The following is a 24,303-nucleotide window of genomic DNA, read 5'->3' on the forward strand; positions in this document are numbered from 1 at the left end:
CAATACTTAACAGGTGCAGTCAGGTAAAAAATGCTCCACATAGCAGAGAAGAGGCAGTCAGCACCCAGTCTCATGTCTGGGCTCAGTTGCTCTTTGAGGGGGGGGCTGTCCAGGCCCTCTGGAACCAGTAGTGCTTTTCTGCCCCCGTTTAGGGGACCATCCTAAGACAAAGTGGTCATGTGGGGCCCAGGGTCTTGTGGGTGAGCAGATGCTCACCTTGGGTGCTAGGGGGAAGGGGGGGATCTGGGGCCCAGCACTTTCCAGTCATAAGAGGTCTTTCTGGAACCTGGGGGGCGGGGCTCTCCTCCACCGTCCAGCATCTGACTCCCAATGCTTTGTGTGCTCAGACCTTCCTGAAGAGGAAATGTGTAGGGCAGGGCGGCCTGTCAGCTTTCCACAGGAAGCGGCCATTTACCACGGCAGCTCTGTTGTGTTCTAGCGGATTTCAGATCAGCGTTCAAGGCTTCCCCCCCCCCTCCCCCGACTTAGGGGACAGCCTGCGGGGCAGTGGCGCGTGCCGCGTCACCGTCTTTTTTCTTCTTTTCCTGACTCTGGAGTTAAGGCTCTGCGTAATTCACAGAAAGGACTTCTGTGAGAGCATCATCCAGCAGGCACAGGTCCTCAGCCTGCCTGCAAGTGATCCACGCTGGTGACTGGAGGCTGAGCCCTGCTGGCCCGGGTAAGGAGGAACCCACCATGGCTCTGACAGCCCCTTGGGGGCTGGGAGGACCAACGGGGACCTGTTCTGCTCCTCTTTAGGGAACCCCCAGGCGAGCTCTGGTACTTTGGGTGCCCTAGACAGTGAAGTGAGCATCAGCCACAGCATATGGTGGGGCAGAGCTCTGAAATTTCTATGTCACCATCCCCAGACCCCTGGGGATGCTGGGACTTTCCGCCCATTGCCTGCGCCTTTCTGAAACCCTTGGTTTAACCAAGCTGAACCCATGTTCTTTCCTCTTCGCCAGATGGGAAACTAAAGTCCCAGCGCCCGCAGGTTTTCCCAAGATCCCCAGCAGGTGGCGAACTCTTCTCCATTTTTACCCCAGACTCCTCAAAGCCCACTGAGGTCAGTTAGGCTTCACCTCTAGGAGGTCAGCATGGGGCCTTAAGGCTCTACAGACCAGGGTGGAATCTCCGTGTTCCCTCCATCATGATGCAGTCCTCCCCTAGAAGACCAGTCAGTGAATTCTGTCTCCTGACCTTGTTCAGAAACCACCCTATTCTTCCCATTCTGCGTAGCCCATACATAACACAGCCTAAGACACTGGCAGGTCAACAGCCTTGAGGTCAAGACTCCTGTGAGTGCTTCTCTGGTTAGCTAAATCTTACGGGAGAGGGTGGGTTTTCCTGGACTCTTGGTCACTAACCTGCTCTGTGACCCCCGGACCTGGATATAAAGGCCCAGGGGAGAGGCAGATGGGTGGAGCAGGTATCAGTGAAGATGTTTTTATTTTTAGTTGTGTCAGAGAGTGCAGCACACACCGGTGCTATGGGACACTTGTAGGAGGACAACTTTCTGAAGCAACTTCTACCCTTCTACCCAGTGCAAACAGCATCTTTCCTGTTTCTGCTACACCATGGGCTTGCTGGCCTGACAGCTTCTGGCCAATTTCCCTGTCGTCACTGGCTGCCTCACTGTGTGTGGCATTGGGATTGCGGATGCAGGCAAGCATCTCCAGCTTTTCACTAGCGTTCTGGGTCTCAGAGTCAAGTCCTCAACCTTGTGCAGCCCTTGCTCTACCCCTTGTGTCATAGCTGCCAGCCTGGTTCTTACGCATCAGGAAGCAGAAAGACAGGAAACAGAAAGACCGTCTCTTATGCAGTGGATCCCCAGCTGTGTTCTCACTCCTGGGTAAAATAAAGCATCGGGATAAATCAGCTCGGCTGGTTTCAGACAAGAATGTTCACTTCGTGTGTTTGCTTCTGCCTTCTCCCTGAGTGACACCTGTCCCCTGGTCACCCCCTGCTGCTCACACACTGCCTGCCAATCTCCCGTGACCTCTGCACCCACGCTGCGGAAAATTAGCAGAATTTTCCTTTTGGAGCAGAGATCCGTGTCCATTCTCCATCGCCCCCCTGTTGTGCGCACTGCCGGCTGACAGCCACAGCATCCCTTCGTGCCCCTCACACGCCCCCTCCCCTCCCCTCCCTTTTCCTAGGCTGTTGTCAGTCTCTTCTCCTGTGTGACCATTTCAGTGTCTCCTTCTCATGCGCCCTGTCTCATCTCTGGGCATCTGGGCATTTGCTTATATCTGTCAACGAATTTGTCCTTTAGTGGGACATATGTCTCATACAGTCAGTCTGATTTTTTGGAAACCAATTCAGAACCTTCCCTTCTAATGTTGCTGAGTTTGGTTGTGACAGCCACATTGCACACATGCAAGTGACACTGAGAATCAAGCCAGGTTCTAACTGAAATCCTTCAAAACAAAACAGAATCACACCTTTGAGTGATTCTTGGCAGGAGGCAAATGGTATTTTTGTTTTGTGAAAACATGAACTTAGATATAGAAGTATGCTTCTTTCTCTGTGTTGGTATTGGAGAGACTTCCAGCTTGTGGCCAGAGCATGGGACAGCAGCATCATACACAGGGTTCCAGGACAGCAGGTGTATTGATTTATTAGGGATTATCTCCCTCAACTACCCAGTGGGTGAGTGCCACGGACCGGCTCAGGGGAGCCACTCAGACCGTGGGGAATCAGGGTGAAGGCACAGGAGAAATCAGGATACGGCGAGGAAATTGACAGACAGTCATTCTCAATGAGACATACTGCTGCGTCTTTATTCTCTTAGTGTGAGGTATTTATATTTTTACAGACAAAAAACTTGGTAAAGGCATACATCATCAGATTATAAAATAGAAAAGATCAGCACAAAACAGTTTTACAAAGAGAATCTTTGAAGATGCTTTGGCATGGGTACAAGGACTTTTGCTTCCTTACATTTGTAAAGTTACCCCTACTTTTTTCTTGTTATTAGAGAGACCATTGTTCTTGAGTTAGCCCACCTTTATCAGCTTGTACCAGGTGGCTGACTTGGGCTCAGCTAAGTGACCTTGTGTGTCTGGGTGAGAAAGAAGAAGAAGGCTACTATCTTCCTGGAAAAACTTTCTGAGACTCATTTTGTACCATTAATCTCAACTCCTTTCCCTTCCCGACTCTCAGGGTCAGATGTTGTAATTAGCCTAGGTTTTCTGGCCATAAGGAAGGTTGCATAGGCCTCCTGTTAAGTTGTACATAGATGCCTAATGCTGTTTTCCTGTAGAAGGCTTCTAAGGTTTTTCCTGCTAAGATTAACTCCTTTTATTCCACATCATCAAGGAATTGTCCTAATGATGATTCTGGCAATTCCCAGAACTGGCTACTTTTTTAAGGCTTTAATTAATAGTGGAGCAGAATTCAAAAATGTCCTCAGCAGTCTTGTTTATATCCACAACTGCCTGGAATAGTCTGATCCGTTAGCAATATGTAAGGATCACAAAGAACACACAGACAAGGGAAAAGACACACATTATGGCTCCAAGGACAGCGAAGTCGAGTCAGTACAAATGGCGACTCAGGTGGCATTACACCACAACTGATTGCCAAGGGACTGCCTGGAACACACAGCTCCGAGAAGCACGAATCCCAATCCTTCCGGCAATATTTGCCTGCCCAGTCAGCATTTCTGCTACACTGGCGTGACAGCCGTGGATGTAGCAGGTGAGAAGTCCAAGAGACGACACAGACAAAAAGAGCGATTTGGGGAGAGTTAGCTATAAGGCAAATGTGTGACTCCGGGCAGCTCATGTAACTTTAATAGAAATCCTGGTGGCCTGTCACTAACAGCACAGGGAACACAAGAAAAAGATGTGCATGCAAGAAGCCTGGATACGATGAGTGTCTGCAGGGAAGTCACAGCGGGGAAGCTCAGTTTCATTGCCATTGGCACTGTGTCCTTCACAGTCAAGTCTCGGACAATGAGTAGAAACGGTGCTCTATGACCGAAGAATTTTCCTAAGAACAGGGTATAGCTTACAGTGATAAGAACAGTATGAGCTAAGAGAAGTATGTTCTTCTCTGGGTGCAAGGAAAGGAGGGGGAGAAGAGCAGGGTAGGGAGAAGGGGGGATAAAGAGGTGGACAGGCAGAGCAGAACAGAGGAAAAGAAGGGGGTAGAGGAGGAGAGGGAGATGCCTTAAGATATTCTGGAAATATGGAAAGAATGGATGGGTTTTTATGAAGAGACCCAAGAAAAGCCTTTTTCTTTGCAAAATAAAATTGTGAACGACAAAATAGCAGAAGCACTATCGGTAGCACATAAGCCTTGCCATGTCCCAAATTCAGCGGACGACCAGTCCTAAGTCCTAAGAGTGACAGAAATGCAGAGACCATCTTGGAGTCCTATGGAGATTTGAGGTTTGCCTGGAAGACTAGATAGGCAAGAGCTGACTCGATCCACTCAAGAGTTAAACCTGGCCATATCCAGCCATCAGAAAATGTGTACCCCAGATGAACTAGCTGTTCAACAGAGGTGCCAAGGGGTAGCTATGGGGATTATCTTTGTTCTGAAAAGAAATGATTTCAGAACAGTTTGATGTCTATTAATAGAAAATGAATAAGATGTTGCAAAAAGGACATTCATGTCGAAGTTTAACATGCAAAAAACAGGACTGAAAATTGTCTAAGAATGTAAATACATATGCAAATACTTAAAATACTTAAATACTTAAAATACTTAAATACTTAAAAACATCATAAAACTGACTGCTGTGGAGGCCGGAATGAGAGAATGAGACAGGAGGTTAAAAGAAGAAAAACCCAAAATTCCTGAAGTACGTCTGTGATGTTTTGATTTTTCTCAGGTGGTGCAACTGCAGGAGAACAGCCAGGAGCAGCCAGCCATTTATACCCGTTCATTGCAAACGGTGGCTGTTTGCTTTTAGTCTATGTTTTTTAAAATTTATTCTTACTATGTATCTTTTTTATTCTATGTTTTTTCATGTGCATTTCTCCAAGTACAAATATGTTTTAAAACTACAATCTTTTAAAAACCAGCTGACTAATTTGATATGAGAGTTCGTGCAGGGATGTCACAGGCTAGCCCTTCCTGCTGCATGCTTCTCTTTCCATCACACCAAAGCCAGAGACACAATATTACACCACTCACACCAAAACCAGAAAGCATTTACAGCATGGTCATCCAGTCTCTGGCTGAATGTGCTAAAGTACAAAATCCATGATTATTTGGCAGAGCAGGACTTCAAAGCCAAGCAGGGAAGATGCGTGATTAAACCCCCAGTGAGAATTTTATCCTGTCTTGTATATTGACTCTTTTCATCATGGTACCACAGTCTCTTCCCACCGTCTCCAGGGGTGGGGAGACAGCCAGTCCTCCTGCTCTCCTTCCTCCCCGGTCAGTTCTTGGAGGAATTGCCATCCTCCCAGGGAAAGCCTGCTGTATTTGCCTCTTTGCCTCTGGAACATTTTCCCACGCTCGAAATGCCTGATACTTCAAACAGACCACTGTTATCCACAGTACAGCAATTATTTCCTCTGTCCTGGCAGGTTCATCTACTTTGGTCCAGGTATTTTTTTTTTTTTTTTGTCTAGTTCTTGCTCATACAGGAGTGCTCCACACATTCACACTTCCAGCCTGGTGGAGATCATCAGTTCTTCTGCAGGGAAGCATCTGCTTTCCCACGAGTGAGGAGGAGCAATAGCACACTGTGCTGCAATGCCCCTGCTCACCCCAGCCAGTTACTTACAGATGTTTGCAGTCAACATAGGTGCGAGAGTTAGCCAGGGAAATGGCCATGCGAGGACAGTTACCCTGAGCTACCTGAGTCAAAGCACCTCGCCAGCTCCCACGTGGACGTGACTTTAATTCTTTTCTGTTTTGGTTTCAGAAGAAAATGGAAGGCCTCCAGAAGAGCACACATGGAGCCATTGTTGAAGGTAAGAAATCACCAAGGTCCTAAAGGGACTGAGACTGGGAAACAGGTTCACACACTCAGTAAAGATCAAGAAGGAGAAGACAGCTGCTGTTTGTTCCCCGTGTCTCCAGATCTCTGTGTCCAAGCCACTGCTGTGTTCATGTACACATACACACACATACATACATACACACAGGCATACACATGCACAGAGACATACATGCACAGAGACTCACATGCTTACAAACACACACTCCACTGTGATGCTCTCCTCCACACGATGTGGTGAAACGTGATTCTGACACATGTTCAGGGTTAGAAGGGCCTGCAACTAAACAGCGACAGTTTCTCTTTCTTCCCTCATCTCCTCTCAGCAGAGAGAGAGAGAGAGAGAGAGAGAGGGAGGGAGGGAGGGAGGGAGGGAGGGAAGAGGGGAAGGAGGGAAGGAAGGGGGAGGGAGAAGGGAAGAAAGAAAGAATGGAAGGAAGGAAGGAAGGAAAGTTGCCCTAAAGTGATTATGTCTTATATAGAACACCCCCAAAACACTAAGGGATGTTAAAAGAGTAAAGGGAATCAGCTCGATTTTGTTTTCTGTGATACTGAGAATTGAGCCCCAAGCCTTACAATGCTGGATGGGCACTCTACCACTGAGCCACCCTCAACTTTCCCCCAGATGACAGATTTTTAGGAGTGTCAGGGCACTTAAAACTCATTTGGACTCACAGGACAGCCCCGGGTCCTCATCCCTTCAAGGCTGGAGATCTGAGCTCTTGGCATCATGGTGTCTCTCCACCACTCCTTTTGTTACAGGCCCTGGGCCACGCTGAGCAAATGGATGGCCTTTCTAGCATGTCTGCTTCTGATTCTAACCATCTTCTCTTCCACCCTTCTGCAGCCACCCACTTTGTATCATTTTCCTGATGTTAACTGTGTGCGTCCCTCACCTCAAATCCAAGTGCCCACTCTGCTTCCTGGGCTAATCCAGCTGTCTCTGAGTGTGGGCCACTGCAGCTATGCTTCCTGGGCTAATCCAGCTGTCTCTGAGTGTGGGCCACTGCAGCTCTCCCACCTGGAATAACCTCGGGGTGAGGGGGGGTGGGATATGCTGAGCACATTCACACAGTATGTCTGGAGCATTGTGGGTAAAAGAGGTGGTGTCATCCATGACTTCATCTCTGCCTCCTCCTTAGCTAACTCATACTTATTTCACAACCAGTTTTCTGGGGAGCTGCCCTGAGCATCCTCCAGGGGAGAGCACAGGGACCTTTTCTTCAGAAATGGCACATTTGCTGTGGTCCAGATGGAACAGAGCCTCTCCTTCCTGTGGCAGTCCCACCCCCTGCCCATGGCTCCCAGCAGAGACTTCATGAAAGCCAAGGACCACCTAAAATTACAGGCAAACAGTTGGGAGCATTTGAATGGCACCTATTTTTCTGGGAATGAGGACAATTGATTTCAGGAGGTATCCGCAAGGACCCAGGACATCAAAGCCCGAAGACTTGCTGAGTGAGACACAAATCTACTTTCATCCACAGGGAGCGGAGAAGCCTACTGTGGAGCAGAATCGGACTGCCTGAGGATCCTCCTGGTGGGTAAATCTGGCTGTGGGAAAAGCGCCACAGGGAACAGCATCCTCGGCCGAAAAGCATTTGAGTCTAGGCTTGGAGCCCAGTCAGTGACCAGGACCAGCCAGGCAGAGACGGGCACATGGAAGGGAAGGAGATTGCTAGTGGTAGACACGCCCCCCATCTTTGAGTCAAAGGCCCAGAACCAAGACATGGACAAGGACATTGGAGATTGTTACCTGCTGTGTGCCCCAGGACCCCACGTGCTGCTGCTGGTGGCCCAGCTGGGACGCTTCACAGCTCAGGACACTCTAGCCGTGAGGAGGGTGAAGGAGATCTTCGGGGTAGGAGTCATGAGGCACATGATCGTCCTCTTCACCCACAAGGAAGACCTGGCAGCTGAGACTTTGGATGAGTTTGTGACCCACACTGACAACCACAGCCTGCACAGCCTGGTCCACGAGTGTGGGAGGAGGTACTGTGCCTTTAATAACAGGGCCTCAGGGGAAGAGCAGCAGGGACAGCTGGCAGAGCTCATGGCCCTGGTGAGGGGGCTGGAGCAGGAGCGTGAGGGCTCTTTCCATAGCAATGACCTCTTCCTTCACGCCCATGTGCTCCTTAGCGATGGCTGCAGGGAGTACCAGGAAGCCTACAGGTGCTACCTGGCCAAGGTGAGGCAGGAGGTGGAGAGGCAGAAGTGGGAGCTGAAGGAGCAGGAGGGCAGCTGGGTGGCTAGGATGCTTTGCAGAGTCAGGACGTGCTTGTGCTCCCAAATCGTAGCAGCTGCCCTTCTTATTGGGTGCGGTTTGATTTTTATTGTCATTTTAATTAACTTGTATGTTAACCAGTGGAACTGAGCCTTTTCAGGTGATTTCTGCCATCAGCGCCCTCTCCCAAGGTTCACATTTCTGTCTGCACTGGGGCACCTCAGTTTCACTCTCATTTGACTTCCTTGAATCAAGTATGAAAGAAAAAAAACGTATTTTTTAAGTTGTGAGGGTGAATCAAGTAGTTCCATTGTGAGACGCATCCCTTGTCCAGCAAGCAGAAGCGACCACGAAATCGAGATTCCTTCCCAAATCACGCCTTTATTCGGACCCCTTGGTTGAGGAAAATTGGGGGAAGGGAAAAGAGAGGAGAGAGCAGGAAGAGAGAGAGCGAAAAACCCAAAGGCAGCGGCTTTTCTAGGGTGAGAGGCTCCAATGCTGATTGGTTGATGCCATTCTGCTAGGGCCTGAGGCCACAGGACCAAGGCTCTGAAATGCAAAACAAAGCCCCAAGCACTCTGGCCTGCATCAAAGGATTTGTATACCTCCAGGCTGTAGGACCGCTGGTACTATCTCGCCAAGGGACATCCTGGCGGCTCCTTACATTCCATCATAAAGGTCCGGGTGTTGGTATTCAGACATCTGCACTGGCCGGCCCTTAGGGTCCTGACAGGCTGCTCCTCAACTGCGCCCTCTGTGTAAATTCAAAGTTCTCGCGAGCTCCAGGGAGTCGCCTTGAACCCACTTCAAACAGCATTTTGCCAGGTACATGTGGTGCTTGACTGTTATACAGAGACTGGACAGTGAAGTGAAACAGACAGATACCCCAGGACATGGCCAACACCCCAGATATCCCAGGTTCCCCAAAGATGACCGACGCCCCCCAGGTCAGCAGGAAGCAGTCGCGAGAACACGGCATCCTCATCCCTGCTACCCCTTTCTAACGCCACCTTTTTATAACAAACAAGAAGGAGGAATGTTAGTATTCAGGTATCTGGACTGGCCTGCCCTTGGGGTCCTGACAGGATGCATCCTCAGCTGCAGCGACTAAGAGCACCCCCATGCTCATTGGCTAAGTTTCCTTATAAAAGGCAGGCCTTATCCACCTCCCGTCTCTTCCTCTTCCACCACTCTTGCCCCCAGAAACAGGTCTCTGTCCCGTTTTCTGCCCCTTCTCTATCCTCTTTTTTTCTGCCCCTTCTCTTTCCCCGTTTTTTCTGCCCCTTCTCTCTCCTCTGCCAATAAACCTCCCATGTGAGCCCTGTTGTATGGTGTGACTCTCTCTCCCGCCGTTTTCAAAACTATAACACTGGGGACTTGCAAAAAGGAGGGTGTTTGGACTGTGTAGCAATGGGTGTGTCTCACCTAGTGCCCCACTCCCTACAGATGGGATGTTAACACACAAAGCTGAGGACAGAATCTTATTTTAGTCATAAGTCCACCCTGATCTCATTATAGCTGTAAAAGTCAGGTCTCCGTCCTCTTTCCAGCCCCAGGAAAGGGTAAGGACAGCGTTCACAAAGCAGGGGGTTCTGAGGTATACAAGAGAGTGGAGTCAAGAGGCCTAGGCATGAATGGGGAATGGAGTGAAGAGGCTACAGGATCAGGGTGGATCTCACCCTAGGGAATGCAGGGTCATCAGTCAAGAAACACAGAAACCAGAAAGTCTAAGTTCAGTAGTACAAAGAGCCAGTGGGTGGGCATCTTGGGCTTGGAAGACTGGAGAGAACGGTATAGCTACTCAACACCACATGCAGCAAAAGCCACTGTGATCAAGAGGCTGTGTGTTCATAAAACTTGATGAGCACTGAAGTTTGAATTAAATGTAATTTCCATGTGTGAAACTAGAACATCATTCTCCTGAATTCTTCAGCCATTAGAAAAAAGGTGAAAATGAGTTGGAGAACTACTCAGGTCAGAGAACTACTCTGCTGGAGAAGCGGAGCTTGAATCCCAGCACCCACACCAGGCAGCTCACAAGTCGGTGATTCCAGCTCTGGGTGATCCAGCGCCCTCTTCTGGCCTCCACAGGCACTGTAGTCACACGTGCACACACAAACAAAAATAAAATTAATCTTTTTTAAAAATGTGAAAATCAGGTTGGGAAGATGGATGCAGGGTGGGCGGGCAAAGTGCTTGCCAAACAAGTGTCCACATAAAATCCAAGCTCAGCGGTGCACATCTGTAATTCCAGAACTGGGGGGAAAGGGAGACAGGTGGATCCGGGGCTCTCTGGCCAGTCAGTCTAATGGAAAAGACAGCACCACGGTCAGTAAGAGAAATGCCTTGGAATAAAGCTATCCAATAAAATGAAAACCATAAAACAGAGAAAGAAACTGAAGAAACCAGAAGATGGAAGGGTGAATCATATCCACGAGCTGGGAGAATGAATGTCGTGAAAATGTCAGTACTGCCAAAACTAACTCACAGGTTCAATACAGTCTTCATCAAAAGTTCAATGGTCTTCAAAGAAATAGAAAAAAATAACATTCTTATGGAAGGAAAGAGATTCCAGAGAGTTAAAGAATAATTCTGAGCAAAAGAACAGTGCTGGGGGTTTCAATAACCTGATTTGATATTATCCTACAGAAGCATAGTAACAACAATAATAAAAAACCCCACAAAACCCCAAACATGGTATTACCATAAAACCAGATACACAGATCAATGAAATAAAATAGAGGACCCAGACACAAATCTGTGGGGGGTTTTCTCCTTTATTTTTTGGAAGATCCTCCACTGAGCTCCCAAATAATTACATAGAGACTTATTTTTTCTTATGTATGCCAGCCTTAACTTGTCTTATTTCTAACCAGATTTTCTTTTTTCTTTTTAATTTTTTTATAATTTATTTTTATTTTATGTTTATTGATGTTTTGCCTACATGTATGTCTGTGTGAGGGTGTCAGATCTTTCAGTTACAGACTGTTGTGACCTGCCTTATAGGTGCTGGGAACTGAACCTGGGTCCTCTGGAAGGTCAGTTAGTGCTCTTTACTGCTGAGCCATCTCTCCAGCCCTAGCCAGCTTTTCTTAAATTATTCCATGTACCTTTTGCCTCTGGGTTTTTATCTTTCTCTATTCTATGTAACTTTCTTTGTTTCTTAGTCTATGTAACTTTCTTTGTTTCTTAGTCCGTGGCTTGCTGTGTAGCTGGGTGGCTGGCCCTGGGTATCTTCTCTCCTCCTTTTTTCTTGCTGCACTCTCTTCCCTTTTTCTCATTCTATTTATTCTCTCTGCCTGGCAGCCCCATCTGCCCCTCTCCTACCTAGCTACTGGCCATTTATCTCTTTATTAAACCAATCAGGTGTTTTAGATAGGTGAAGTAACATAGCATCAACTATGCGACATAAAACAAATGCGACATAAAAGAACATATTTTTGCATCATTAAACAAATGTTTCATAGAATAAACAAATGTAACACATCATCAATTAATATTCCATAACACAACGCAAACCCACAGGTGTGACCTTGTGACTTTTGACAAAGAAACAACAACAACAAAAGAAAAGATAACAAGGGATGCTGGGAAAGCTGGGTATCCTTGTGTAGAAAAATAAAGCTGTACCCCTTGCCTCTCAGTCTGTGAAAATCAGCTCAAACTCCGTCGTCTTGATGTAAGAGCTGAAACAGTTGGAAGAAAAAGCAAAGGAACTACTTCAAGATTCAGGCAAGGGGTTTCCACAAGGGCTCTGGTCACTCTGAAAATGATGCCAATGTTTAGAAGATGGGGTTTTATGAAATTCAAAAGCTTCTGTGTGGTATAATAAACAATCACTGAGTGAGTAGAGACAGTCTTCTGAGTGGGGCAAAACCTTCACAGCCATTCATTTGCCACAGGATTAAGATCCAGAAATACCAAGAACTCAAAAAAGAAAGAAATCAGATGAATACCTTGAAACAGCTAGAATTTGATAGAAAGAAATCCAACAGCACAGCCGATAAATGAGCTAAAGCTAACACACAGACTCTTCTCAAGATGGACTACAAATGACCAATTAGCATAAGAAAATGTCTGCATCACTAACCATTTGAGAAATGCAAATTTCTTGGGGGTTGGAAGGATGGCTCAGCAGCTGAGTGTATGTTTCAGAGGACCAGCATGGTTTCCCAGCACTCATTCTCAGCTGCCTGTAGCTCCAGGGCCATGGGACCTGACGCCCTCGGATACTGGTGGGGATGTAAACTTGTCCAGCTACCACGGAAATCAGCATGAAGCGTCTTCAAGACACTAAAAATAGATAGCGCATGTAATCCAGCTATAGCATATAGAATGAAAATACACCTGACTTCCCCAGTTTTGACTTCCCAAAGAAGAGTGTGTCCTCTTCTTTGGGAATGTGAATGATTGCTGTGTGTCACAGTGTGGTGGAAGCTGAAACATGAAATATACAATAGCGTATTCATCCAAGACTACAGGTCAACACACCACAGAGACAGCCACACATCAGTGTTTATGGCAGCACTGTTAACAACAGATCAACTATGGAACAACCTAAGTGGTCTAAAATTGGAGAATAGAAAAATAATTGTGATAATATATAAGCACAATGGAACCCTTTCACGTTTATTTTTGAGAATTTCTAGTATGACAACTATAGTTACGTCATTTCTAACCCCTCTAACTCCGTCCATGTCTTCCCTATTTCCTCTCAACCTCATGACCACTTATCCTGTATTATACCTATATACCCACATGTACACATAAATACTACCTGCTGAGTCCATGTATCATGGTTACTATGTGTATGTGTTTAGGGATGACCACATGGGATTGATAACCTATTGGGAAATTCATCCTTGGAGGAGACCGCCTCTCTCTTAGTACACTATGGTTACCTAAACAAGACCTGCACACAACACCTGTGGACATCACAATAGGATTTTATTTAGCTGTGAAAAACAATGACATTATGCTATTGGCAGAAAATAGATGCAACTGGAGTTAATTTCATTAATTAAATTAAGTCAGTTTTATATTGCATATCTTCTCTTTTGTAGATTCTAAATTTTTATGGAGATAAATAAAAATCATGTGTGTCTATCTGACATGGAAGAAGTGACATTTTCTAGGGGAGCAGAGGAACTAATGGGAGGAGAAAGATGGGGAATATGGGGATATGCTAAAAGTACATCATAGAGTTGTATTTATTTATTTTATTCTTTTCTCATACACTCCAACCACAGTTGCTCCCTCCCTCCCCTCCCTCTAGTCTTTCCCCCACCACCTTCCTTCTCCTCCAGATCCCCACACACCTCCCCTCAGAAAAGAAGAGGCCTCCCAAGGACATCAACCAAACATGGCATAGTAAGCTACAGTAAGACCAGGGTGCATACTATCATTTCAAGGCTGGACAAGGCAACCCAGTAGGAGGAAAATGGTCCCACGAGTAGGCAAAACAGTCAGAGACAGCCCCTACTCTCACTGTTAGGAATCCCACAAGAACACCAAGCTATGTAGCCATAACATATATGCAGAGGAAGTAGGTCTGACCCCTACAGGCTCCCTGATCTCTGTGAGCCCCCATGAATCCCAGTCAGTAGAGTCTATGGGCTGTGTTTCCTGACTTCTCTGGTTCTTCTGATCCTTCCTGCCCCTGCTCTGCAGGATTCCCCCAACTCTGCCTAATCCCAACCAGAATTCTAAATGGGGAACAGAAGAGGCTCAGGGCAGCAAAGTCTGGCAGACCAGGAGCATGGTTTTCTATAGGTGATGCTGATATCTGAGAATCCTGCAGAACCCTTTAGAAACTTCTTCAAAGTCCAAATTATCAAACATTAGAATATATGAGCATAAAAATAACTGTGAGGATTGCTATGCCCAATACAAAACTAGCGCAAGTCCCAGAGTGCAAAACCTTCCACGCTTTGCCTTGGAGGAGGAACTTGAGGACCCAGCTGTCCTCCTGCTCCTCCAGCTCCCTCTTCTGCCTCTCCACCTCCTGCCTCACCTTGGCCAGGTAGCACCTGTAGGCTTCCTGGTACTCACTGTAGCCACCATTAAGGAGCTCCTGGGCGTGAAGGAAGAGGTCATTGCTATGGAAAGAGCCCTCATGCTCCTACTCCAGCCCCCTCACCAGGACCATGAGCCCTGCCAGCTGTCCCTGCTGCTCTTCCCCTGAGGCCCTGTTATTAAAGGCACAGTACCTCCTCCCACACTCGTGGACCAGGCTGTGCAGGCTGTGGTTGTCAGTGTGGGTCACAAACTCATCCAAAGTCTCATCTGCCAGGTCTTCCTTGTGGGTGAAGAGGATGATCATGTGCCTCATGACTCCTGCCCCGAAGATCTCCTTCACCCTCCTCACGGCTATGGTGTCCTGAGCTGTGAAGCGTCCCAGCTGGGCCACCAGCAGCAGCACGTGGGGTCCTGGGGCACACAGCAGGTAACAATCTCCAATGTCCTTGTCCATGTCTTGGTTCTGGGCCTTTGACTCAAAGATGGGGGGCGTGTCTACCACTAGCAATCTCCTTCCCTTCCATGTGCCCGTCTCTGCCTGGCTGGTCCTGGTCACTGACTGGCCTCTGAGCCTGGACTCGAACTCTTGTCGGCTGAGGATGCTGTTCCCTGTGGCGCTTTTTCCACAGCCAGATAGACCCACCAGGAGGATCCTTAGTGGCTCTGACCCTGGGGTGCAACCACCTTCCTTTCTGCCTTTGGAGGTAAAGGGAAGCTCAGGCGTCAGAAATGATTCGTGAAGAAGAGGACAAAAAACCGATAGGAACTAGTGCAGACCAATCAGGATTCGTTGCTCTGTTTTAACCACTCACAGCCACCACACACCACACATGCATTTGTGAGATAAAGTGCTCCTGGCAGTCAGGGGCCAAGGCATTTCCCCTAGGGATTCATGCTCCTGGGGGTCAGAGGCCAGTGCATCTTCCCTAGGAATTCATGCTCCTGGCAGTCAGAGGCCAAGGCATTTCCCCTAGGGATTCATGCTCCTGGGGGTCAGAGGCCAGTGCATCTTCCCTAGGGATTCATGCTCCTGGGGGTCAGAGGCCAGGGTGTTTCCCCTAGGGATTCATCAGCCCAGTTCCTACCGTTCTTCCGGGACTTTCTTTCTGTCCAGGTCTGAAGTGGTAAGCCCCTGCACATAGCTCAGTCTAGTGCTGGCCATTCTGTTTGTCTGCCCCGTATTTTCATCTCCTCCCACCATCCCTGGTCTCTCTCTTACAGGATGGTGGTGTTTTATCTTGGGGAACTTGCCCTTGCCTTGGGAAGCGTGGCAGCTACTGCCTAAGACGTTCAGTTATCTGGTGGTCCATTCGCCTTGCTATAGGTGTCTGGAGGGAAGCTTGTCCCCATCTAGGCACGGAACCATGGTCCTTGACTGCTGAAAAAAGCCCCACCCCCGGCAGGATTCTTACCTGTGGGGAAGGTATCTTTTACACCTATCTGAAGCATCTCCATTTTTTTATTTCTAGAAGAGAAAATATACAAAGAGCGTTCATATTGGATTTGAATATGATATGCAACACCAAACACAATATCCTGTAGAAAGGGACCTCAGACCAAAGAAGGAACTGCTGGAGTCACATGCATGTCCTTAGGGGTAGCTCTAAATGACCCAAAGGAGAAAGACCCAAGAAGAGGGTACGTGTAATGTGATCACATGGCATCGTCACCATGACTTGTCTTCAGCCCAGCAGAATGAAAATGGGCTGTGTACCCACAATAACAGTTAATGACGCTGGCCAGTTATTTCCTATTGAGCACACAGATATCTGGGGTTCTTTGGGAACCTAGTACTAGAGGCTGCTCCCTGCCCCCAGCATCTCCAAGAGACAAATGTAATTCTTCCCTTGTTCCATGGCAACAGTCCTGGTCCTTCCCGCCCTGCCCGGACCTTAGCTGAGTTCAGACCGCAGGACTTTCTCTGTCCAAACTGGGAAAGCCCCAGGAAGTCCAAACTGGGAAAACCAGGACCAGCTGTTCACCCAGGAATAGGAGTCTGTTGTGGGGCCAGATTGGGGAGTAATGGTTTCACCCAGGAAACAGAAGGAAGGGCTAAGCCCTGCAGCTGCACAGCCAGTGCGCTGTGCTCCCAAGGTCATAGTGGCCCCTTGCTCCCAAGGTCATAGTGGCCCCTGTGCTCCCGGGGTCATAGTGGCCCCTGTGTTTCCAAGGTCATAATGGACCCTGTGCTGCTAGGGTCATAGTGGCCCTGCTTCCAGCTCAGTCCTGGACTGGAGACACCTTAAGGGTACCTCTCTTGCAGGGCCCTTCCTTTCCTTCTGTCCTGTTCCTCACAAACCTCTCTTGATCCTTGTCCTGCCCCACTCTCCCTACCTCCTATACCAGGCAGGGGATCCACAGAAAAACAACTTCCTAGCTTCCTCGCCGGAAGGAACCTGCACAGACCTTCCAAAGGCAATGCAGGACCCTGCTTGGTCAAAGCTTCTGGGTGTTTCCTTGAACCGGATTCCAGGAGCAGGCCTTGTATTAGTCAGGGTTCTCTAGAGAAACAGAATTTACCAAACATATACACATTAAACATATATTCTATCCCATATATTATGTATATATAGAATAAAAAGGGAATTTATTAGAATGGCTTACATGCTGGGCTCCAGTTAGTCCAACAATGGCTGTCTAACAATGGAAAGCCCAAGGAGTCACTAGTTCTTCAGTCCACGAGGCTGGGGTCTCAGCTGGTCTTCAGTACACACTGGAATCCAGCCGCAGGCTCCGATGCCAGCGAAGGGATGTACTCGCTAGGTGACAGTGAGGTCCAGCACGTGAAGAGAGAGCTTCCTTCTTCCTCGTCCTTTCTATAGGATGCCAGCAGAAGGGGTGACCCAGATTAAAGGTGGCCTTCCCACCTCAAAGATCCAGATCAGATCTAAATTAAAGAATTTAATTAAGAAAAAACATCCCTCACGGGTATGCCCAGAAATTTGAGTTTTATTAATTCCACATGTAGTCAAGCTGACAAACCAAGAATCGCCAAAATAGGCCTGAAAATGAACTTCTAATTACAGAATCTCAGGTCTTTGGTGAGTCAAAACATTTTTTAGAACAAGACACATTTGGGAATAGATGCATTTCCTAGGTGCCTTCGACATCTGAGACTGGTCAGACACCAACTGAGCAAGAAACATAAATTAATAAACAAATTTGGGATCCTTTCATTTTGATACTGAATGCCAGAACTCAGCATTCATCTCAGTGACTTCTTTGTCGTTCATGCTGAAGATGTTTTAGCTCCAGCAGAGACGTAGCAGTGATTCTGAGTCTGTCCCTGTGACCACGTCACGTGTCCCCATTTCTTGGGTCTTTTCCCTTTGGGTCAGCAACTCCCTGTCTCTTACCTCTCTGCCTGGCAGTCAGTCCCACAGAAACTAATCTAACCTGGACACACGGATGCCCAGAACACTCACAGGTCTCAGAAAAACTGCTAGTTGTGTATCTCAGGCGAGGGCTTTCACCTGGCCCCGAGCACCAGCTGCCGTCCTGCCCTTTATGGGGTTTTCAGAGATGGTCAGTCTATCTCAGCTTGATGGCGGCTGCTGGGCCAGCAATCTGATCACACAGAAATGCAGATGCTGCTATGAGGGCTGTTGTATGCAGATCACCTATAGCCGTGCTGGGAAGTGCAAGGCCCAGGTAGGAGGCTGGGGAGGCGAGTACCTTAAAAGGTAGGAGGGCGCATGTGCAGCCAGCTACAGAAAGGAGTGAAGGGGGTGGTGTTGATGTTTCTAAGCCAAGATCTGGGTACCCTGGAGGCCCTGAGCTGCTTTACAGTCCTGTGAGGAGACCAAGACTCTGGAGGATGGGCGAAACCAGGCCACACAACACTGCACGAAAGAGCAAGGGTGATACAACCACAGCTTCCTGGGCAGTGTGCCCCCAACTTAGGCTGATAGGATGGGGTTTCCCTCTGCGCTGTCTGTTGCCCCTAGGTGCTGACCAGCGGTCTCTCAGGCAGGACTACTCATGTAGTCCTTTGGCCAAGCAACAGGTGCCGTGTCATTCTCCCAAAGTGAAAGCCTTACACTGCTGCTGTCTTAGGATCCAGTCTGATCAGAAAGGGAAATGAAAGCAAGGGCAGGAGCATCAGGGTTTTTCCCACTTCTTAAACCTTCTTTAGACTTGAGAACGTCTCAAATGTTCAGAGTTTCCCTCTCTTGTGCTTTCCCTAGTTGGAACCCACACACTTCAAACAAAGTGACTGTCACCTTTTTTATTTCCAGGTTGCTCCCCCTTTGCATTCTGTCCCCTTCAGGGATCTTATTTTAAGCCACCTTGGGACAGCTCTGGGCCTCCCCACCCCACTGGAAGCCAGACATCAGCCCGCCCACCCACCTCACAGTCATCAGTCCTTCCGCACATTTTTAAAGAGTCAGTGGAAGGATTGGTGGGTGTGCATCAGGTATTTCCTGCCCCTGGTTGGACCTCAGAGCTGGCAAAACTGGAAGAGCTCCCAGTGCCCCTCCTAGGGCGCACTCCCTGGCATTGCCCAGGACTGGGAGAGACTGGCAGAGAGAGCAGGTTTAGGCCACGCTTGGAAACACTGTGAAAAGGTCTCAAACGTTGGCCTTGAGTGGATTATCTTAGTCTCATCTAACAAAAGGAATTATACTATTCTTTCCCATGTCCTTGACCACTGCGTCTTGAAGAGAAATGGTCCCTGATCAGAAAAACACGACAGGCTGTGAAGATAAACCACTGTGCAAGGGTCATAGAGGTCAATTCCAGAAACAACCTTTCCTGCTTGTAACTTCATTCTGGTTGCTTTGCTTGATCTGCTTTTTTTTTTAAGTGTATTACTTTATCCAAAATACAAACATCAAATGCTTCATGTGAACAGATCAACCTGAGTAGCACCCTGACATCCTTCTCCATCTTTGAAATGAAAGGCATTTTCCTCCTGTCCAGCACTGTGAACACTCACCAAGAGAAAGGAAAGCAATAGGAGAGAAATAGGATGAAAACTCCAGGGGATTGGTGAGCACTGGATTCATGAGCCCTTGTTTCAATAGACACTATAGAGAGATTGGGGAGGTGCCTCAGGCTCACACAGAAGGAGTGGAGTTTGTGTTCTCAGAGCCCACATAAGAGATGAGTGTGACTGTGTTCATTATAGCCCTGGCACTGGGGGGACGAGGTGGCATAGAGGCAGTCAGATCCCTGGGGCTCCTTTAGATCCCTCTAGCCAATCTAGGCCGTGGTGGGTGAACCCACTCGAGTGAGAGCCGGTGTCAAATGCAGGTGGAGGGCGATAGAAGACGAGGTGAGATGTCCCTGCTCTCCTGCAGTGAGAACCTAAGCTTCAGGGCAGTTCTCACCCATGGAAGGGCTCCTGCCCCGGACTGGATGGAGCAGATGTTCCTAAGGGAGTCTAGAATTCCTTCTGGACCATTGGTAGTGTGGGAATTTCAAATCACTCAGGAGGCCAGTGCTCTGTCTTTCAGCCCCAACACTAATTTCCAAGGTCACAGGAAGTACGGCTGCCCCAGCCTGGAGAGTGACTTCCCCTCAGCCAGCTCCTCCCTAGCCTCCAGACACTTAACACAGCCTGGCTGAACAGTCACGGAGAAATTACTTTAGGAAGTAAGCCCATTCCTCTCCTCCCTGGAAACACCTGGCAGGAAACAGAGTCTCTAAGAGTCCACTTCCCTGAGCCCCTACTCGTGTATTAGGCTTGTCATCTTGAGAAAGAAAGCTCACTGATGCTCCAGATAGGCTAGCAGTCCTCTGGGAGAATCCTTGGGGCACAAGATGCTGTGGCCTCCCCAACTTTCCCTAAAGTTAGGAAAGAGATCAAGTGCCTTGCCCTTCAGGTCGACACTAATTGTTACCTGGAGATCTAAGGGTAAGCCGGGGAGAAAAAAGCGTGCACACGTGTGCAAACACACACACACACACACATGTACACACACACACATGTACATACACACACAGGACCCCTGTTACCTGGTGGGTGCTGGAGGATCTTTTGATTCAAGGTCTACACGCGCTGTGAAGCACCTTCCTGTCCCAGGCAGTCTCTCACATTGGTTTTTAATCTCTTCAAGAAAATACAAGTACTATGAGAAGAAAAACAGCTCACAAAATCTGTCTGCCAGAAGGAGAAAAATGGCATCCCAGGGGCACAGGAAAGGGCGGTGTGCACAGGTTTCTCGGCAAAGCTGTGCTCAGAGGGCTACTAAAAAGGCTACTGGGTAAGAGTTTTTTTGTTTGTTTGTTTGTTTTAAATAAAAGCTAGTTCTCTTTCCTGCCCCACCCTCGTCGCCCACACCGCTGAGATGCTCTTGTGAAGGACTCATTCTCTACAAGACTAAGAGAGTAGAGAAGCCTAGAAGCCCGGCATCCCAAGCCTCCAGCTTCTCACCTGTGAGCCAGGCAGAGAGCATGCATCTCCCGTCCCCTGCACTCACGGCTGCCCTGCAGTGGAGACTAAAGTGTCTTTCCAGGGCCCACTGGACAAACCAGCAGGTATCATGCTTGAGCCAGACTATGGTACCCTGACTTCTGGGGAGAATGTGGGAGGACAGAGCTTAGATTTTCTCACCTGGGCAGATCTCGTCTCCACAGGACCCATGAAGCTAGTGAACTAAGCAATGGTCTGACTTAGGCAAAGCAGCGAGCGCTTAGGGAATCCCAGGTCCCCCCTGTCCCTTCCTGCCGCCCTGCTGGGCTCAGGATTGCTAGCATGAGCCAGATCTCCTCTCTGGAGAGCCATTCAGGACCCCCCACTTCCTGGTATGCTTGAGTTCAGATAATTGTTTTTATTTTCTGTGTATAAGTGTTTTGCCTACATGTATGTAAACGCCCTTTACGCATGCTTAGTGCTTGCAGAAGTCAGAGAGGCTGCTGGAACTGGAGCTATCAACAGTGATAAAGACTATCTGAACTACTGAGCCATCCCCTTCAGTGCCAAGTTCAGATGGTTTAAGAAAGTCTAAGCAGGAAGGTGGGATGTGAGTGACTCGGGCCCCCAGCTGAGTGTGGAGAGCAGGGTGTTACAGTGCAGAGACACACACACAAGAAGCATTTTGCAGAGAAAGCCAGGCTTGACTTCCACAATTCTTCTCGAATACAACTTTAACCTTTGAGATAATTGTAGGTATTATGTTGATTGAGGTGGAAGCTGTGACCCAATAGTAAGGCATTTCTCCTTTTAGCTGTTGATGTGTTTATCTAATTATTTTTATCAATAAAAACTTGGGAGTCAGCTATCAGGATAAGAACCTGAGTGATCAGGAGAGCGGCAGAGAGGCAGTCAGTGACCTTCTCTCTTTCTTTCTCCTTCCTCAGTCCTCTAAAATGTTTATGGCTGATATTAGTCAGCTAGTAGCTAGCTCTGCTCTTTGATTCAAAGTAAACTTTATTGGTGGTCTCAGGAATGTCAGAGTGTAATCAGAATATCCCACAATAAGCTCCAGAACGTTGTCTAGTCTCTTATTTATTGCCAATTAATAAAGATTATCTCTAAAATAGAAATAACGTATGTGGGTTTTCACGACCACGTTCCCACCCAAGGTCAGCTTTCAAAGCCTCTTTTGTGTGTGTCTTTATAAATATGTCATACATGAGAAGGGTATGCTACTGACAATTTCGGGGCCGCCCAGGCCTTACAGGGCCTGCTCAGAGAAGTTAGGTTCAGCAGCCTTAACACCTGCAGGCTAATCCTTGTGCATCAGAGCCACAGAGAGAAGCCTAAGACCTCGAGCCACACCTGTCTGCGCACTAGGGAAAAGGCAACCTGAAGGAAGCACAGCGACGCTGCCTTTGGTCCAGGCCTTTGCTGCTCTAACCGTGCTGCTGTGGCTGTTTCTTTGACAATGTGCCCTCACAGGTGTAGTACAAGATTTCTAGACAAATCCCGAGGGAACAGACGATCTGTCCCCTCCTGACACAGATACAGGGCTTGAGAGATGGTGCAGCAGCTAAGAGAGCTTGCTGCTCTTCCAGAGGACCTGAGGAGGACACAACCAGAAACTCTGGGACCTGCTTCTCTCTGTCTCTCTGTCTCTGTCTCTGTCTGTCTGTCTGTCTGTCTCTGTCTCTCTCTCTGTCTCTCTCTCACACACACACACACACAGAGAGAGAGAGGGGGGGAGAGAGAATTTCAAAAATTTTAAGTGATATAGTGAAGAAATTAAAAAATTAGAAACTTTCATTTAAGTTCAAACATGCTACTTAGTAACCGTTGTCAATGTCTTGCAAACACTGCACCCTGCTGGTTGCCTCTTAAATGTGCTATTTTGCTTTTGTCCCAGTCTGGAAATATTAAACAGTATTTTAAGGGTTTTGTCTGGTTTGTGTGCGTGTGTGCGTCTGCACACGTGTGTGCTCCTGAGTTAGCACAGGGAGGCCGGAAGAGGCTGACTGAAGGAGTCTTCTACCACTCTTCCACCCTGTGTCTTTTAGACAGACTCTCTACTGAATCATTGCTCTCTGCTAGACTGGCTGCCAGGAGCCCCAGGGTCTTCCCATCTCTGACACCCAGGGCTGGGAGCATAGGCTCACTCAGTCACACCCAGACTTTCTCTGGGTGCTTGGAACTCGAACTCAGGTTCCCATGCTTGCACAACAAGGGTTCTTGCCCTCATCTCTCCAGCCCCAACAATGTTTTCTTTGTGACTTGCTGTTCGAGGGAGTCCTTTCTCATCCCTTGTTTAAAAATATGTTGGACAAGAATCCAAACATGAATGCCTATGTCCATTTTGTTCACAATGTCCAAATGCAGAGGCAACACAGATATTTTTTAGTAGGTGGATGGATAATTGGACAAAGTGACACATCAGACAGCAGAAACCAAAAAGAGATGGGTCATCCAGACACACGGAGGCCCTTGGACAGTTCTGATGCTGTTGTGACCCAGAGTCCTCGGCTGTTGGCTGTGGCCTTGCACCATCATCTCCCTAGAGATTTCAGGCTTTCGCCTGGGTCTGGTGCTGCGTTCTTGGCCACAGTTACTCTGGTTTTCCGCTAGCTGTAACCTGCAGGCAGCTTCTGTGGGATCATCCCTCCTCTGATCATGCTAGCAAACCCACTGTTTTGATCATATTCTCTTGGTTCTATTGCCCTGGAGAGAAAATAATGCAGGGTTTGTGTGTGTGGCTGCCTGCACATGGTCTTCATGCATTTCCGAGCTCCGTCTACTGACTCCGGGAAGAGACGTCCTGCAATAGCGAACACAGCCCACGCTCAGGTCTTGGTACCTCAAGTCCACTCTGTAGAGAACTAAGAAAGTGGGTGATTCTAGCAATAGATGAGGGGAAACCAATACACAACGACTGTAGAATAGATTAATGTGCAGAAAGTAAGGAAAATAGATTGAAAAGAAGGGGATGTGTCCAAAGAACCTGTAAAGGGAGGCAAATCTTTGCCTCAGGCCTCCCTCCCACAGCTGGACCTGAATTGAAGTGACCTAAGACAGCTCAGCAGAGAATGATACAAATGTAATTAACACAAGTTTTACCTAGAGGGCGCCATCCTGAGGAGCTTAAAGAAGCAGTTAGCGTCAATCCACATACATTGGCTTTGATGGAAGTAGTGATCAGTGAAACTGTGATAAGGCAAATGTGGTATTTTGAATGTAATTGGCCCCCATGACCTCAGAGGGAGTGGCATCGTTAGGAGGTGTGGCTTTGTTGGAGTGGGTGTGGCCTTGTTAGAGGAAACACATCACTGTGGGGGTGGGTTTTGAGGTTTCCTATGCTCAGGAAACTGCCCTGTGTATCAGCTGACTTTCCTGTTGCTTGCAAGATGTAGCATTCTCAACTCCAGCGCCAGGTCTGCCTGCATGCTGCCACACTCCCTGTCATGATGATAATGGATTGAATCTCTAAACTGTAAGTGAGCCAAACCAATTGAATGTTTTCTTTATAAGAGTTGCTGTGGTCATGGTGTCTCTTCATGGCAATAGGAACCCTAAATAAGACAGCGAGCAAAGACATGTAGAGAAGTGAGCAGGAACGTAAGGGTTTGTACAGCTTTTCCTCGGCCTCATCTGCCATCACGACGAGAACATCATTGTCTTCTTGGTAAGGGGTAGGTGTGGTGGGGTGGGGACTTCCAAAAGGGAATTCCATTTTTGTCTTTT

The 24,303-nt window shown here is 48.0% G+C and overlaps 2 protein-coding genes across 5 annotated transcripts; one reads left to right on the plus strand and one right to left on the minus strand.

Annotated features, from left to right (window-relative positions):
• Nucleotides 1-335: 335 nt before the first annotated feature.
• Nucleotides 336-9,504, plus strand: LOC146894410 (GTPase IMAP family member 5). 2 transcript variants are annotated; one of them, XM_087907502.1, is made up of 3 exons: nucleotides 336-679; nucleotides 5,891-5,936; nucleotides 7,450-9,504. In XM_087907502.1, exons 2-3 carry the CDS (start codon nucleotides 5,894-5,896, stop codon nucleotides 8,334-8,336), a joined length of 930 nt encoding a protein of 309 aa, XP_087763628.1. In that variant the 5' UTR covers nucleotides 336-679; nucleotides 5,891-5,893; the 3' UTR covers nucleotides 8,337-9,504. The 2 variants fall into 2 exon arrangements, with proteins under 2 accessions (XP_087763628.1, XP_087763627.1); XM_087907501.1 differs by having other exon boundaries at nucleotides 337-679; nucleotides 5,888-5,936.
• Nucleotides 9,505-11,603: 2,099 nt separating this feature from the next.
• LOC146894409 (GTPase IMAP family member 3-like) lies at nucleotides 11,604-20,449 on the minus strand. Of its 3 annotated transcripts, none has more exons than XM_087907508.1 (5): nucleotides 20,166-20,449; nucleotides 16,809-17,020; nucleotides 16,539-16,705; nucleotides 14,396-15,669; nucleotides 11,604-12,479 (listed from the first exon to the last, which is right to left on the minus strand). In XM_087907508.1, the coding sequence occupies exons 4-5, from the start codon at nucleotides 14,656-14,658 to the stop codon at nucleotides 12,338-12,340; spliced, it is 405 nt and encodes a 134-aa protein (XP_087763634.1). In that variant the 5' UTR covers nucleotides 14,659-15,669; nucleotides 16,539-16,705; nucleotides 16,809-17,020; nucleotides 20,166-20,449; the 3' UTR covers nucleotides 11,604-12,337. The 3 variants fall into 3 exon arrangements, with proteins under 3 accessions (XP_087763634.1, XP_087763635.1, XP_087763633.1); XM_087907509.1 differs by having other exon boundaries at nucleotides 16,611-16,705; nucleotides 16,809-17,091; XM_087907507.1 differs by having other exon boundaries at nucleotides 16,809-17,091.
• Between the last annotated feature and the right edge of the window lie 3,854 nt (nucleotides 20,450-24,303).

Source organism: Myodes glareolus, chromosome 6 (genome assembly GCF_982192425.1).
Source record: "Myodes glareolus chromosome 6, mMyoGla1.1, whole genome shotgun sequence".
In the NCBI taxonomy this organism is placed as follows: domain Eukaryota; kingdom Metazoa; phylum Chordata; class Mammalia; order Rodentia; family Cricetidae; genus Myodes; species Myodes glareolus.